The 14,706-nt window shown below is 35.5% G+C and overlaps 1 protein-coding gene across 2 annotated transcripts in view; it reads left to right on the forward strand.

The window, feature by feature from the left end:
• ctdspla (CTD (carboxy-terminal domain, RNA polymerase II, polypeptide A) small phosphatase-like a) overlaps positions 1-12,176 on the forward strand; it is a 73,201-nt gene extending 61,025 nt beyond the window's left edge. For both annotated transcript variants that reach the window (XM_006634193.3, XM_006634194.3), the window contains 5 exons: positions 897-998; positions 4,662-4,718; positions 5,699-5,791; positions 8,243-8,428; positions 9,439-12,176. In XM_006634193.3, coding sequence (XP_006634256.1) covers positions 897-998; positions 4,662-4,718; positions 5,699-5,791; positions 8,243-8,428; positions 9,439-9,564 — 564 coding nt within the window. In that variant the 3' untranslated portion in view covers positions 9,565-12,176. The remainder of the gene's footprint in view (positions 1-896; positions 999-4,661; positions 4,719-5,698; positions 5,792-8,242; positions 8,429-9,438) is intronic.
• The last annotated feature ends 2,530 nt before the right edge of the window (positions 12,177-14,706 follow it).

Raw genomic sequence — 14,706 nt, forward strand, 5'->3', positions numbered from 1 at the left:
GTACTGAAATAACAATAGGAAAATCTTGTCACAGACTCTAGAAACAGGCTCTCTGTACACGTACTGAGAGGCTTTATAAATCCAACAAAAAAGTATTTGAAACCGTACCATTTCTTACGTTTTTGATGTTTCTGAATCTGTGTGTGAATAACCCATCTAACATCAAAGGTACTCAAAGTACATGGTAACTGGATGGGACTAAAATAGACCTTCTTACAGATTTTATAAATGTGTGTTTTATTTAGCATTATTTGTGTTGTCCACAGTGGAAAGAAATTGTTGTAACTGGTGGAAGAGCGTGAGGTTGAATTGAGAGAGATGAATTAGCTCTCTCCCCGAGGCTGTCCACCTGCCTGCTGTGCAGTGCCGTTTCCCCAGGGCCTTTCTGGATGCCTAACAAACTTGGCGTTTTCATGTAAACCAGCGCTGTGTTAAGAACCGATAGGCCACAGTACAGCAAAAAAATAAAACAGGCTGCAAATACCTGTGTGAAAATGAAAAATTGCACCAACTGTAAAAATGTGAACTCTAGACTAATGAAGACAGACATGGTCAGTGCCAGCAGCTAATAAAACATGGGTTGTTTTTCATGGTTCTTCATTGATAGGAATAACCTCCTCAACGTTAGATCGATGATGATACCAAGTCTATAAATTAAATCCTTCAACGGCCACAGAGTTCAGCACTCTTTTCTGCCTAAAGGGACTAGAAATGCATCCTCTCTTTCCCTCTGTGATGTTTACCAAATCTTGCTGAGCCTCCTAGGTCTTTTCCCCTGTTATTTCTTGCCATTTATTTCTTTCAGTGTTGTTAAATGCAGTTGACTGGTGGTGGTGGGAAAGCCTCACATGTTTATTGGCACTGCATTGGTCTAATTTGTGCGTTTACCTCTACAGCCTCCAGCTAAATACCTCCTACCTGAGATGAACATATCTGACTATGGCAAGAAGTGTGTGGTGATTGACTTAGATGAAACTTTGGTACACAGCTCTTTTAAGGTAAATATTATACTCTTTTTATTTCAATTTAAGCACTGGCATGGTTTTTGACTCTTGCCTGCTTTTTACCAATTTACCTCTTACTCAAATGTTTAACATATTGAATAGAATTTAAACATTTCTTGGCCAATGTGTCTGAATAATATTTTTATAAGTTAATAATAGTGGTTCAGTACATATATCCTGAAAAGAAGCTACATCACTAACTTCACATTAATCTTCCTATGAGCTCATTAAGCCAGGAATGGCCTAGTCTTTCTCCTAAGTTAACCTACACCTGAACCCTCTGTTTAAAACTTGCACCAAGAGCTAGCAGACTGAAGTAACCCATGCCTTGTCTGGGTTTTGCCCATATTGTTTTACATAGGACTGGTGTTGGAAACCATATCTGTTTCCCCAAGATCACACTGTTTGAGATCTAAGTGAGGTTTCATCTCCATCCTGACCCAAGACATTAGTGCTTTCACTGCTAAACATCAGTTAGTTCCCTTAAGCACATTGACTGTGAGGTGATTGAACTGAAACCTATATTTAGAAAGGAACTGAGAGTACAGAAAGGCAGGAAAAACCTCAGGGAGTATATAGGTCTACGTGCCTGGAGTGTGGAACTTGCTTCTGCATTCAGTTTTCCTTTTCCTGTACATATGCACAGGTTCTCAATTTTAAGTGTGATGAAGCATACTGTACAGTGCTACATTTTCTCTTATAATCTCTAGATTTCAAGTTTTAGGGGTAATATATAGAAAGAATCACTGGAAATTTGAATGCTTGATATAATTAAAGTCTTTTTTTTTTTACTGTGAAAGATTTTTTTAAAAAGAAGACCCATCAGAAACCCTGAAAATAGTGCTGCTGAATGTAATGCAAGCTCTGTTTTTGTTAATGTGGGTTACAGGCCATGTAGGAAGGCCGAGTACTGTGGGATACCATGGGGCCCAGTAAGGGAGACACACAAGTCGGCGTTGTGCAGGAAGCCACTGCTCACTTTAGAGGGGTGTGTCTGTCTGGAAACTTACATTCAGAGTAGTTGTTTACGTTAAGTGAACAGGCGCTTAGATTGGCATTTGTTTTATTGTTTGGATTTTCTTTTATTTTTTCAAACATTTTCTTCTTGTTTTCCCAACACGTCAGATTTCACTGGCTGGATTATTTAGTTCTCTTTCCTTTTCCCATATTTTACAGTGTATGTCCACTGTTTTTCTGAATATCAAGGTTAACCAACACTCTTTACACACAAGAGGAATGTAGATCAGCACAACACTGATAGGGACATACTGCTTTAGAGAGGTAATACAACAGAGGACAGCCACACCTTGTACCTTGTCACGTTTTCCCACTATTCCTGCTAACTGTGTTATCGAGTGGTTTATACTCATTCCCCCTTTTTTGATTGCTGAACTTCTGTAATAAAAAATTATCCTTTAATTCTACCTCATGGAGTTTTCATTTTAATTAAAACTGCACACGTAGAACAATGCTTCAAGTGCAAGTAGTGAAAAGTGAAATTAAAATGAACTTAAAATCAATATAGTAAGCCTTCGTCACAAACATCTTTAGATTTCCTACTTGATAGAATATTGTAGCCTGAGCTGGTGGGCTACGTTCCAGTTATGTGGAGTAAGAATTAAAAACTGATAGTGAAGAGCAAAGGCGCCCTCTCCTGGCTTGTTTTCAATATCACAGTCTTATTGTGCCTAACGATTGCTGTTCATGCAATAGTCTCTTAAAATGTTTTAGTACTATAGTTTTGTTTCAATTGCTGCATTCCTTAAATGTACTAATTTTAATAATTAATGGTTTGAATTCAGTGAAATTCATTAGCTGTCTACTTTCTTTGTGAAACTGTGTATTCAGACAGATTTTGTTCCCTTTAAGCGCTTAAAAATTCATTGTTAATTTCATTTTGTGGTCTTTTTTTAATGTTACAAGTATTTTTATCAGACATTTTATATATAATAGAAGGTTAAATCATTATAGTGAAACAGGTCAGACTTATTGCTTAGCTGTGTGATACATTTAGCATTTGCATGCTGCAGACTTTTGTAAAAATTCCACTGATGAGGCAAAGAACTGTCTTTGTGACAAGTTTCTATGTTATTATAACCAACAACAATGCAAGTTGTTTAATGATAAACATTTGGCTGTTCATTGAAAGATTCAAGATTTTTTCTTTTGACCAGATATTTAGTGCACCTGAAAAGCCTTTAAAGGCTCAAATATAGAATAAAAATCTGTATTTTTCATTACCAGTAAATGTGTTTGTTTTCCAATTAATTCTGCTCCAGTACTATATGTGGACTACTGTGAAATCATATCTTTTTAGATTGTTTAAATTCTTTTAGTATTCTGGAACTTCACAGAAAGTGTTACAAGTCTAACATCGCAAATTCTTGTGAAGATTCTACAGACATGTGGTACAGGCTTTTGTCTTTATAGAAAGTCATAATGTACACTCTGTGAAAATACCAAATGGATGTATGCTTTCGCTGTTAAACTTTGTTCTATTTGATTAATCTTTCAGAGAGTCTTCCTTGTTCATATCTTAATTTCTGATTTTGAGAAATGTGAAATGTAATGTTTTCTGGTAATGAAAATACTTCTTTTAATATTACTTATTAATCTGTTTGGCTGATGCTTTTAGCAAAAGCAGCTTAGATTTGTCTCAAGTGTAAAAGAGCTTGATTTGTACTGGAGCAATTCAGGTGAAGTTCCTTGATGAAGAGTACAACAGCAGTGTCTCCGCTGGGACTTGAACCTGCAACCTTCCAGTTAAGAGTCAAGAACTCCACTTACCTTTGATATTTTAAAACATTCTAAACCTTAAATCTAAAGCTTGTAATTATGCCTGCTGTTACAGAAAGACAGGTCTTTTAACTGGGGTATTGGAAACCATCACATAAAACAGCATGTAAATAACGGTCACCTCTTTTTAATGGATTTTCATCTAATTATAAAAGAGGTTGATAGTCTTACAAGATGCATATTCCGTATAATATATAAATAAGACAGCAGGAGAATGAATGTGGACAGATAGGGATACTTGTGTCTGCTCCCATTTGATTGCATGTCTCACAACAGTCCTCTCCTGTTCTCATTCCTGTATTTTTCATCTCAACCTCTTGATATCTTCCCTCATTTTCATTGCTCCTCTTCTGTGGTCCTTTCCATCTTTCTTCCTCTTGACCGCAATCCTATTGCCCTGCTCCTCTGCTAAGAAGTACCGTAGTGGTACTCTTGCATCTTTTCAAAGAATTTGTTTGAAGACCAGCTACTTCGACTTGGAGACTGCAAGACAGTCTGCTCTCACATTGTAAAGCAATGTTGGGTTGTAATTGTAAATAGCTGTAAGTACGTATAGGTGGGGGATATGGAGTTTATTTTCTTCTTTAAACTGTAACTATGATTTATTTTTTTTATTTTTTTCCTTTGCTGAATTGATAAACATAACAATCTGTGCAGCCTGATCAAATAAGAAAAATGTACGAATCTGAGTTGTGCACCTTCATAAATCTTAGTCCTGGTGCATTCAATACTGGCCCGTGATGTTGCATTTTAGACCTACTCTTCAATCCTTAAGTGCAACATGTAAGTATGTATGGTGTTGAAATTGTTTAAATGATTCTTTCAGAGACAAGTGATGTTTTTGATCTCCTTTCTTGGCAGCCTATTAGTAATGCTGATTTCATCGTTCCTGTGGAAATTGATGGCACAGTTCACCAGGTACTGTAAGAATTCATGGTAATTCCTTGTTAAACACAAGTTAGTCTATTTGGCAAGGTAGTACTTAAAATTTTTAGATAAGTACTAGTCTTAGGTTCAAAAGGATTTATATCCATTTGATCTTTCTACACCAATTTCTCCACAACTGGTTTTATAGATCCCCTTTTATGTTACTGTCAGATAATGTGGGTGGACTCCTGAGACAAAATGTCAGCTACAATAAATGGCAATTGAAATAAAGCAGTGAGTGTAGTTCTTTTATTTATCTGTTATAAATTGAAATCTAAATTGATGTGGGTAGTTTTGAAGTTTCCTGTCATAGACCACTACTGGAGTTTAAATTTTAGTAAAAAGGTTCATAAATCAAGTGCATTGAAGTCAGGTCCTCACAAAAGTACTGTACTGTATGTATTTATTGTACCGTTCATGTTCAAGAGCAAAATGTACCATTTTCTGCATCTACTTTCCTTCCTTTTGGCCATGTTCATTAATGGCAAAAGGCTGCTCTGTGTTCAGGTTAAAGGCTGTGACCTGGTTCAAGTAATCCAGGATAGGCTGTGTGTGATCAGATTGGCCTATTCTTGATTACTTGCACTGGGGGGCAGCTGTAACTCTTCAATGAAAAGAACCAGATGAGAATGAAAACTGCTGATGTACAGTCAAGAGAATGCAGAATATCCTACTGGTACTTGAGGTATACTCCATATGTCTCTCTAACAAGGCGCAAAATCATGTCTAAAGTTTAAAAACTTAGTTTTTAACAGAAATCATGGATCATACTCTTCCCTGATATGCAGTTTTTAAATGTAAACAAATGCAAAATGTGGAAGCTATGTTTTGGTTGTTAGAAATGTGTTTTCAGGATGGTGTACAGTTTTTTTAGCTGATGCTAATATATGAAGCTCTGGGGTGAAGTTCATACATACAGTACATGCTTTGCTTTGGCAGATTAAGTAACAACAGTGTGTCTTTAATTGCAGGTGTATGTTTTGAAACGGCCGCATGTCGATGAGTTTCTACAGAAGATGGGGGAACTCTTTGAATGTGTCCTCTTCACAGCCAGTCTAGCTAAGGTTTGTGCCTTACATGTCAGTGGGGTGGTCTGTATTTAACCATTGACAAATGAACAATAGAAATGATCCACTGCACATTATTTAACAAAAATCAAATATTGCATTATTTTTAGAGAAAAGAACAATGTATCTTCCCCCTCAGTGGTTGCTGTCTTAATTTTTCCCTTCTTTTCTGTTTCTGTGTCTGCCGGTGTGTGCTTTATCTGCTAATGCATGGGTAAGTGTTTCCATGGTAACAGTGACACATATGAGCCTGCCTCATGATGTAGCCTCCATGCATTGCTCATGATGTCTTTATGTGAGGCTATTAAGTTACCATGGCAATAGTAAGGTATATATGTTAGTCACATGATTTATGTAGGAGGGCAGCAAATTCTTGCAAAAGCAGGTTTTCTGTCAGATAATGTTGAAGTGAATAACTAGCAAGCATTTGTTGCAATCCTAATTGACAGACCAAAAGATTGAAATTTGATGGGCAGCCACCCACAGTAAACTTTTATTAAAACAGATATTAAAATAGATTTTAATCAGTCAGCTCCTGTCATCACCACTTCACTCTTGCTTTTAAATAAAAATGCCAACTGTAGAAGTGTTTTATACTGGGAAAGCAGACATGTCAGGAGTAAAATGTCATGTATAGATCAAGACTGTGACTCAGCTTCATCGATGGAAAAAGTTGTTGCTTGCTTCTGTTTTTTATATTTCAAGCAAGAGCAGCACACAAAGTTCATCAACAAGAGCTATATCAATCAAAAATAATGTAACTAAATAATGAATTTTTAGATCAAAGAAAAATTAGTTCTGTAAACTAAGAATTATAACGATTTCAATAACATACTAGCAGTTAGGAGACAATCCATGTGTTTATGTTGACTGTCATCACAAGTTTAAGATACTGTTTTGAAATTGTATCTAAGTATTTTTAGTGCTGTTAAGATATACAAATATTGATTCTAAATGTATCTTTTGGTCTGATCATTAGTAAGCCATGTGTTTCTTTTAATGGTGTGATATTGTTTTATATATAGCCTAAGACAGCACCTATTTTCAGATTTACAGCAGACTGAATACGCAGTCCTATTAACCTATATTACTACTTGGAGGAATTGTGTAATACAAGTAGAATACTATTTACAAGGCAGCCTTAGCATTTATTTGCTTTTTAAAACACAACAGCTGCTGTAAATTGTCAATATCTTGCTTAAATTAGGCCTTGAGTTGAGGCAGTACACATCAGTTGTGTTGTATGGCTGTTTTGTCTTTAGGTTATGCTTCTTTTACGTGCAAAAGCCAGAGTTCCATTTAGTTTTATGGGTTTTTGTGCTTGATGACATTTTTTTTATTTAACTTTTGTGTTTTTTTTATCTTACCCCCCCGAGCATCACAGAAGAAAAGCTTGAAAAGCATTGAAGGTTTTGAAATTCACATTTTAATACATGATGCTGTTAGTAAAACACAATCATACAGAGCAAGTTAAAAACTCAATTTGCTTCAAATATTATTAATGTTGAGGGAGCTGACCAATTAAGAACATAAACCTACCCAGAAAATTATCACTTGTTACTTAGTTCAGAACATAATGGAAATCAGCATAAACATTTACATTTTAGCCTGTCATTTGTATATTCAGGGTTAAGGTATATACTGTACATCATTAAATGGGGGGATTGTATGTTTTTGTTCTAAAATACTGAACAATGTACTGGAAATGGTTCTCTTGCAGTGAATTTTATTTCGGTGTTTATTTTTATGTACCATAGAATTTATATTAAAGAGGAGAATGCAATCCACCCCTTACCCTGTCTTTTCCCAGCTTTCCCTTTGTCTGTCACTGTTCTGTCTGTGCTTTTAATGTCTATTAGAATTGTAGTCTTTTCTTTCATTCCAGCTATGTCAATAAACATTTTTTTGTAGATGTTTTTTGGTGTGTAGAATGTAATTCTCAGGACCAGGAACATGCATGAATATTACTAAAAAGAGTTTGTATATGTGGGATATTACTCTTATATATACATAGGTCTGCATACTGTACATATACACGACATCTGGGCTGTCATGTAATAGTACCTGTGAAACCAAAGCCCTGAATCATCTAATACAGATCCTGTACCAGAAATAAGATGGAATTCAGCAGATCAGAATTGCTGGACCTGCTTAAGAAATGTAATAATTAAAAAAAACTTAATTTCAAGGGGAAAAGAGAATCTGTTAGCTTTTAATAACTAAACCATACCATGGCTATCCACATTTTCCTCAGTTCGTGCCTGATAAATAGTTTTTGGGGAAAATGTTCCTGCTTCTTTGAACTTCAATTTTGTTTTTGATGACTGTAGGTTTGTCCAGCTAATGGTCTGAAAAATTACACATTTTTATAATCAAGTTTGTCTATTTGTGCTAAATGTTGCAGTTTATTAAGATTTTTTAATTTGTATTATTTTTGTTTCCATATAGTATGCAGATCCAGTGGCAGATCTGTTGGATCAGTGGGGTGTATTTAGAGCACGACTTTTCAGAGAATCCTGCGTTTTCCACAGAGGGAACTATGTCAAAGACCTGAGTCGGTTAGGAAGAGAGCTTAGCAAAGTTATAATAGTGGACAACTCTCCTGCTTCATACATCTTCCATCCTGAAAATGCCGTAAGTCTTTTTAGTAGTACAGCAACTAGTTAAGAGTGTTCTTATTTATTTATTTTTATTTATGTGTATGCTATGTTAAGGGCAACATGTTAGATCTTTTATTTTCTCCTGTTTCAACTAATACAAATTAAGGTGGCAAAACCACCACAAAAAGGGTGGGAGAATCTCTAAATTTAGCTGTGTCTGGTCTAAAGGTGTAGGTTTATTTTTTGTAATTAATGATTAACTGTACTGTGGAAATAAAGCCCTATTTATTGCAGGAAATCAAAGATAAACAGTGAAGGTCAGTGTTTTCTTAGAATGTGCTCCTTAGGGCTTATGCATGATGTTCAGCCCTCTTCAATCACTATGAAATAAATTGACAGTGATGGCTAGTGAATTATAATAAGTACGATGGGGCAGACTTAGTGTAAGCTCTGTATAAACATGGAATTGCTAATACTGCTGAAAGGGAGGGAAGAAAAATCTAAACAGCTATATGGACTATGAAATACATGCAAGACAGTTTCTCATGTCGATATGTTAAAGGCAGATCTGCACATCACATATGCACATTGCTCATTTGTAGACTTGCCATTACTTCATGTGACTGATGACGAAGAACCTGCAAAGACAGTAGTGTCAATAGTTGTACAATGTTATGAATTATTGGAAATGTTGCACAAAATCTTTGTATTCATTATTTGTATAGCTAATACTTTAGGGGATTTGTCTTCACACCAGAGTTGTATTGAAACATGTTGATAACTAATGACAAAAAAACTGAAATGTATAGTAATCAATCTTCAGTGTCTGAAGTGAATTTTTAATCACCATTGTTTGTGATAAAAGCAACAACTCTGCAGCTAAGGAGTAAGATAGGACTGCCTCCTACTAACCTAAGGAGAATAATAACTAATAAATCACAGCTCCATCAATCGGTACATATTAGGTTTCAAACAACAGTGATGTTTATCTACTGTTCCGTGACTTCTGCCTGTCATTTAAATGTTGCCTTTTCTCCTTGACAGGTTCCTGTGCAGTCGTGGTTTGATGATATGACAGACACAGAGCTATTAGATCTGATACCCTTCTTTGAAGGACTGAGCAAAGAGGAAGATGTTTACAGTGTACTTCAGAACTTAAGAGGCAGGTAGCGTCATCTTCAGTGAGGTCCCTCAGCACCACAGCTGTGAGGGATGAGAGACTGTCAGCTGCCTCCCTGGACTGCCTCTCTCAAGCACAGCTCTTTCACTTGTCCATTCATGGCTTGAAGAGGGGACAGCTGTAGGTTCTCAGTGAACAGCAATGCTACTCCCTATTCTTCTGGTTTAACTTCTGAGGGAAGGATTTGTAGTGTGCTCGACTTAATAAGGAGCCAGACGTTACATATGGCCAGAATATTTAAAAAAACTTCAGAAGAAAAACCTTCATTTTTTTCTGACAAGACTTTTACTATCCTGTTTAAGTTCTTTATATTAACCAAAAACATTTTTTGTGAAAGAAAAAAGACACATTTGGATTTTTTTCTGTTGTTGCTATGCAGGCAGTCTTTTCTTGATCTAACGTAGTATAAATGACTGTGATTTTTTTCTTACTGAATGAAGTGCCTTTTTCGAATGTTTTTATGGGGGAAAAGTTACATTTTGTACGACACATATTTCCAGAGAACTTAACTTTTAATGAATATATGCTTTAAAAGAAGTGGAGATGAATTTTATAAAGCACTGTTATTTATGCTGAAGATTCATTTTTTTAACGGACACTGGGTCTCCATAATATTCTGATTGCTGTTCTTTCAATTGGTTAAAGACAAGCCATTATATAGAAGTGATTTTCTTTCTTTAGTTTATTATATGTAGAAATCTTAGTGTTACTATAGCCTTTAATGAAATTAGAGGAATGCATTTGCAATTGTGATGTTTTAAGTTATATTTTATTTTAACTGAAAAGCTTTTAATGTTATATGGTAAAAATGACGTAACTCCATAGGTGACTGAAAGCGTGCCAATGTAAGTTTTTGTAAGTGATGCCATACACTGGATTGCATTACTGTAAGTGCCAGTTTATAGATGTTTCCCATTAAGATATGTGAGAGATGTAAATTTGGGTAACAGCTGAGCACAAATAGAGAATGTAATGAGCTTATGTATAGTAGGCACAATAACAGTCCAATCTAAATGCCCAGTATTTCTTTTAAAGTAATCTTTTTACTCCTAGTTTTATATTCTGTATGTATTTAGGTTTATAAATCTTCTGATTTTTTAGTTCTAAAACAGTATTTTATTTTTTTTTGTTTTAAAAAGCTCCGACTTTAATTTCTCCTGGATAACGGGAGAAAACTACAACACTACATTAAAATCTGACTTTTTCACATTGAATTTAATCTGCTGTTGCCGAGTTTTGAACAGTCTTGTTCAAAAGGTAGAAGGGAAGTGTCCTTCTGAAGCTGACAGGTGATATACAATTGCAAATGTATCCTTTCGTTAACTATAAACCCTTGATCATCTATATTTTGTTTCATGAGAACAGCTTGTTCAAGCTGGTGAACTGGGATTTTATTTTTTGTTCTGTTTCGATTCATGCTGCTGCTAGCGTACAGTCACCAAATGGAGTTGGCTAATTAAAACTGTTCCTCACCACTGTGCCTAAACCTGGACATACTTACCACCGCTGTATGCTGCAAATCTGGGCAATAAACTCAGAGGACAGACTGATTGATGACATACTCCTGGTTCCTGCACACTTCACAGCTTTTCTTTTTTTTTCTTATAAATTAGTCCATTTTGAATAAGATTTATACCCATGTTGTCCAACAGGTGTTTCTTCCAAAGTGTGTACAGTAAAGCTCTGTCTACAGCATTTACCTTTCAAGTATTATACATACAGTACTTTAATGAAAAGGAAATACAATATATATTTCTAACATATTAAGATGTTCTAAATTGGTTAGTTTCAAGGTTTGTGTTCTGATTTGTGAGTGTTCGGAATCCTATGGGATCAATATATAATAGTTAGCTGTGATAAATTTGTTTTATGCACACACTTGTGGATGGAGCATTCTTCTGATCTCCCTGCATGTGTACACATTCTGTGCGCATACAATACCACATTACCACCCTTTGCCCAAATGCACAGTTAGTTTTTCCACATTTTCACATTTCACATCATCATTTTGGATATATACAGTATATGCTCAGTATTAAGCTGCCACATTAAAGTTAAAGTTGTGGAATAAAGCACCATAAACACATTTTCCCTTTTCCTATGAATTTTGTCCGCTAATAAAGGGTTTTAAGTTGATCAGTTCTAGGAGTTAATATTGTATTTAGGTTGTATTTCTGTTTTTTTTTACCTGAATGTGTACTGTATGACAGAGTACAACACTTTTTGGATAAGTGACACTGCGAAGACTTGTTTTGAAAATAAGTGGTATATCACCCTATACATGGAAAAAACAGTCTTTTCTGTTCTGTTCAGCTTTTGTCTATACCAGTTTATATTTTTTTAAACAAGTGAGCTTTTATTGGGATTCATCTAAACAGATTTGGAGTTTACCCTGTCGGTGAGCAGTACTGTCCCCTCTTGTTTGCAACATATTTTAATTCAAGTGTTAACATGGTTTTGTAGCATATGTCTTTCAGACAATTACAACCTATTAAAGCACCTTTTTAAAAACAGGACCTTCAAAAGTTTTCTGTAACTAATAACCTTTGGCTGTACTGAATACATTGCTGAAATAAACTGTCTACTAGCCATTTCACCTGAAGACTGCAATGCCTAGCCTGAATCAATAGCAGTTATTTCTTATTTTTATTGAATTTCCTGGTGAATTGCAGTCAACAAAGTGTAGTACTTTTAAATAACACTTTCATTTTAATAAGTTATGATGGTGTTCATGATAGAATTTTCATAAATTTCATATGAGTACATTATTTACCAATGTGGCCCTCTTAAGTACATAAATCAAATAATTATTCAATCGAACCATTAAATTCCTACATGTTAAATAAAAGTAATAATAGTAGCTTCAGTTTTGTAAAAGCTGAATCCAAGATTTTGGTATAGAGTTCCTTTGTACAATAAGGGAGCACTAATCAATACAGGAAATATGAAGCCATGCACACACCTTATCCTCCCTGTTGGAAAAATTATCACCTTCAGCAATTAGTCATCCACATTTAATAAAGGAAGAAGTAATAGGTTTATTCCATGCTGAAAAAAAAGAGAGAACACAACGTTTCAGCCGTGGAGCCTTCTTCAGGTGTCAAAAAGACACCTGACACCTGAAGAAGGCTCCACGGCCAAAACGTTGTTTTCTTTCTTCTTTTTTTTCAGCATGGAATAAATCTATTACTTGTTCCTTTGCAGCCTCCGCATGCTGACCCAGCTACCCACCTGAACTACCACATTTAATAAAGACATATGTCATACTAAGTGACATGAAATGCAACGTGCTTAACACATTAATAAATGCTGTACAGACTGTGACTAATACACAAACACAAAGTGCTCAGAGTGTAGGTGTAGTTGCATCCTTTCACCCTTTACTATGTACTGTACATGATATTATACATTACACAAATCTTCCTAGAAACAAACATCCTTTTAGAAGAGTATTTTCAGTTAATACAACCAAAGAACACTTTCTTAGAGAACTGCAGCTAATTCTCAAACTTTACAAAAACAAAAATACCCCTAACAAAGCTTACCAGAAGGGTGTTGGTAAAATTGTAATAGATGTAGGTATAAAGGTGAAAAACTGTTTACGTCCGTTATAATCTTGATAACTAAATATCTTTAAACCTAGAAGTTTTAAAATTCACAAAATGTTTCTTTTAAACAATGAAACAATAAGAACCTTAGTCTCATTACACAGAAAACCTGAGACATTTACACTTTTAAAATGCATTTATATAAATGATGGAGCTAACCATGGGGTACAGTATGTTCAGTTCCCTTGTATTTCCTTACTTTGACTCTGTACTATTGTTAGGTTGAACATGTTTGGCTGAAGAAATAGTGTACTGATTAACTGTGCAAAAAACATTATTTAAAACTGCAAAAGTTACAAAATGTGTTACTTTTTGCAAACATTGCACTTAAGTTATTGCATTGAAAAAGTATGACGTGCAATAAATAGGATATAACGGTTGCAAACGAGAAGAGGCGATTTGGCTCATCTAACTCGTTTGGTTTCAAATTCAATTTCAATTCTGTTTATTAACATTTTTTATCAATGGGGTTCTACTGTAGAAGTCACAAGTAAATAGTTTGTGGTCACTGTTGCTGTAGGAAGCAATATTAATGTTACTTCCGAGATGTACAATATGCTTTGCACTAGGTCCCACAATGTCTTGTGAGATTCTGGACCTTGTTAACTTGTTACTCTGCATGCTACTTGTTAGCTCTGCATGCACAACCTGTACTGTACTTATTCGCTGGTTACATTACATTAGTCATTAAAGTAACTAGTGAGCAGGAACGGTTGATAGATCCTGCACTAGCATGTGCCTGACCACTGTTCTCTGAGCTCTGGATGTCACATTTCATCCCACATATGTTCAACAGGGCTAAAGTCTGGTGAGATGGGATTCTATCCTCCTCTTGTTTTCTCACTTCACAAGAAACGTGTGTAACAAAAGCTAGCAGTTTTGCTGGAATGCTGTTGCAACAGGATAAGCCCATAGGAGGGACAGAGAATGACGTCCTAGGTTTTGATCAATGTCGTGCCATGTGGTCAGGTTGCCAGCAAGCACTACAAATGGGAGTTCTGTTATGACTCTACTCTTGCCAGATCATCACTAAGAATTCCAAAAGAGAAGTGATGGATGTTGGAGACTCCATTTTCGAGAAGACTGTAAATTTCAGATTGTGAGAAGACGACGCAGACAGTGGAGAACAGGACTAATCCTGTCGTTTTATCAGGAATCCTTCCAGCACCAGGCAAAGATGAGTAGCTACAAAGATTAATCCAACATCATAACACATGGAGGAGGCCATGGTGTGTCAAACAAGGATTCACCTTTCTTGACCACTAGAAACTTTTCCCTTGCAAAGACCATCTGTACAGGTGTGATAGATTATGTCTGAATGCAGTCGGCACCAGTCTTGGCAAAAGACCCACATTCAGAAACAAATTAACTAGATCAGAGAAGCTAAAGAACTTCAAAATAAAAGTTGCAAGAGTAGCAGAGACATAGAGAATCAAAGGGGAAAACAAAACAAATGTCCAGGTAAATGTTTATACCTGAATGTTAGGAGTATTTGAAGCAAATTACAGGAAATAGAAGCTAGCT

This window comes from Lepisosteus oculatus, chromosome 6 (genome assembly GCF_040954835.1).
Source record: "Lepisosteus oculatus isolate fLepOcu1 chromosome 6, fLepOcu1.hap2, whole genome shotgun sequence".
NCBI classification, from domain to species: Eukaryota; Metazoa; Chordata; class Actinopteri; order Semionotiformes; family Lepisosteidae; genus Lepisosteus; species Lepisosteus oculatus.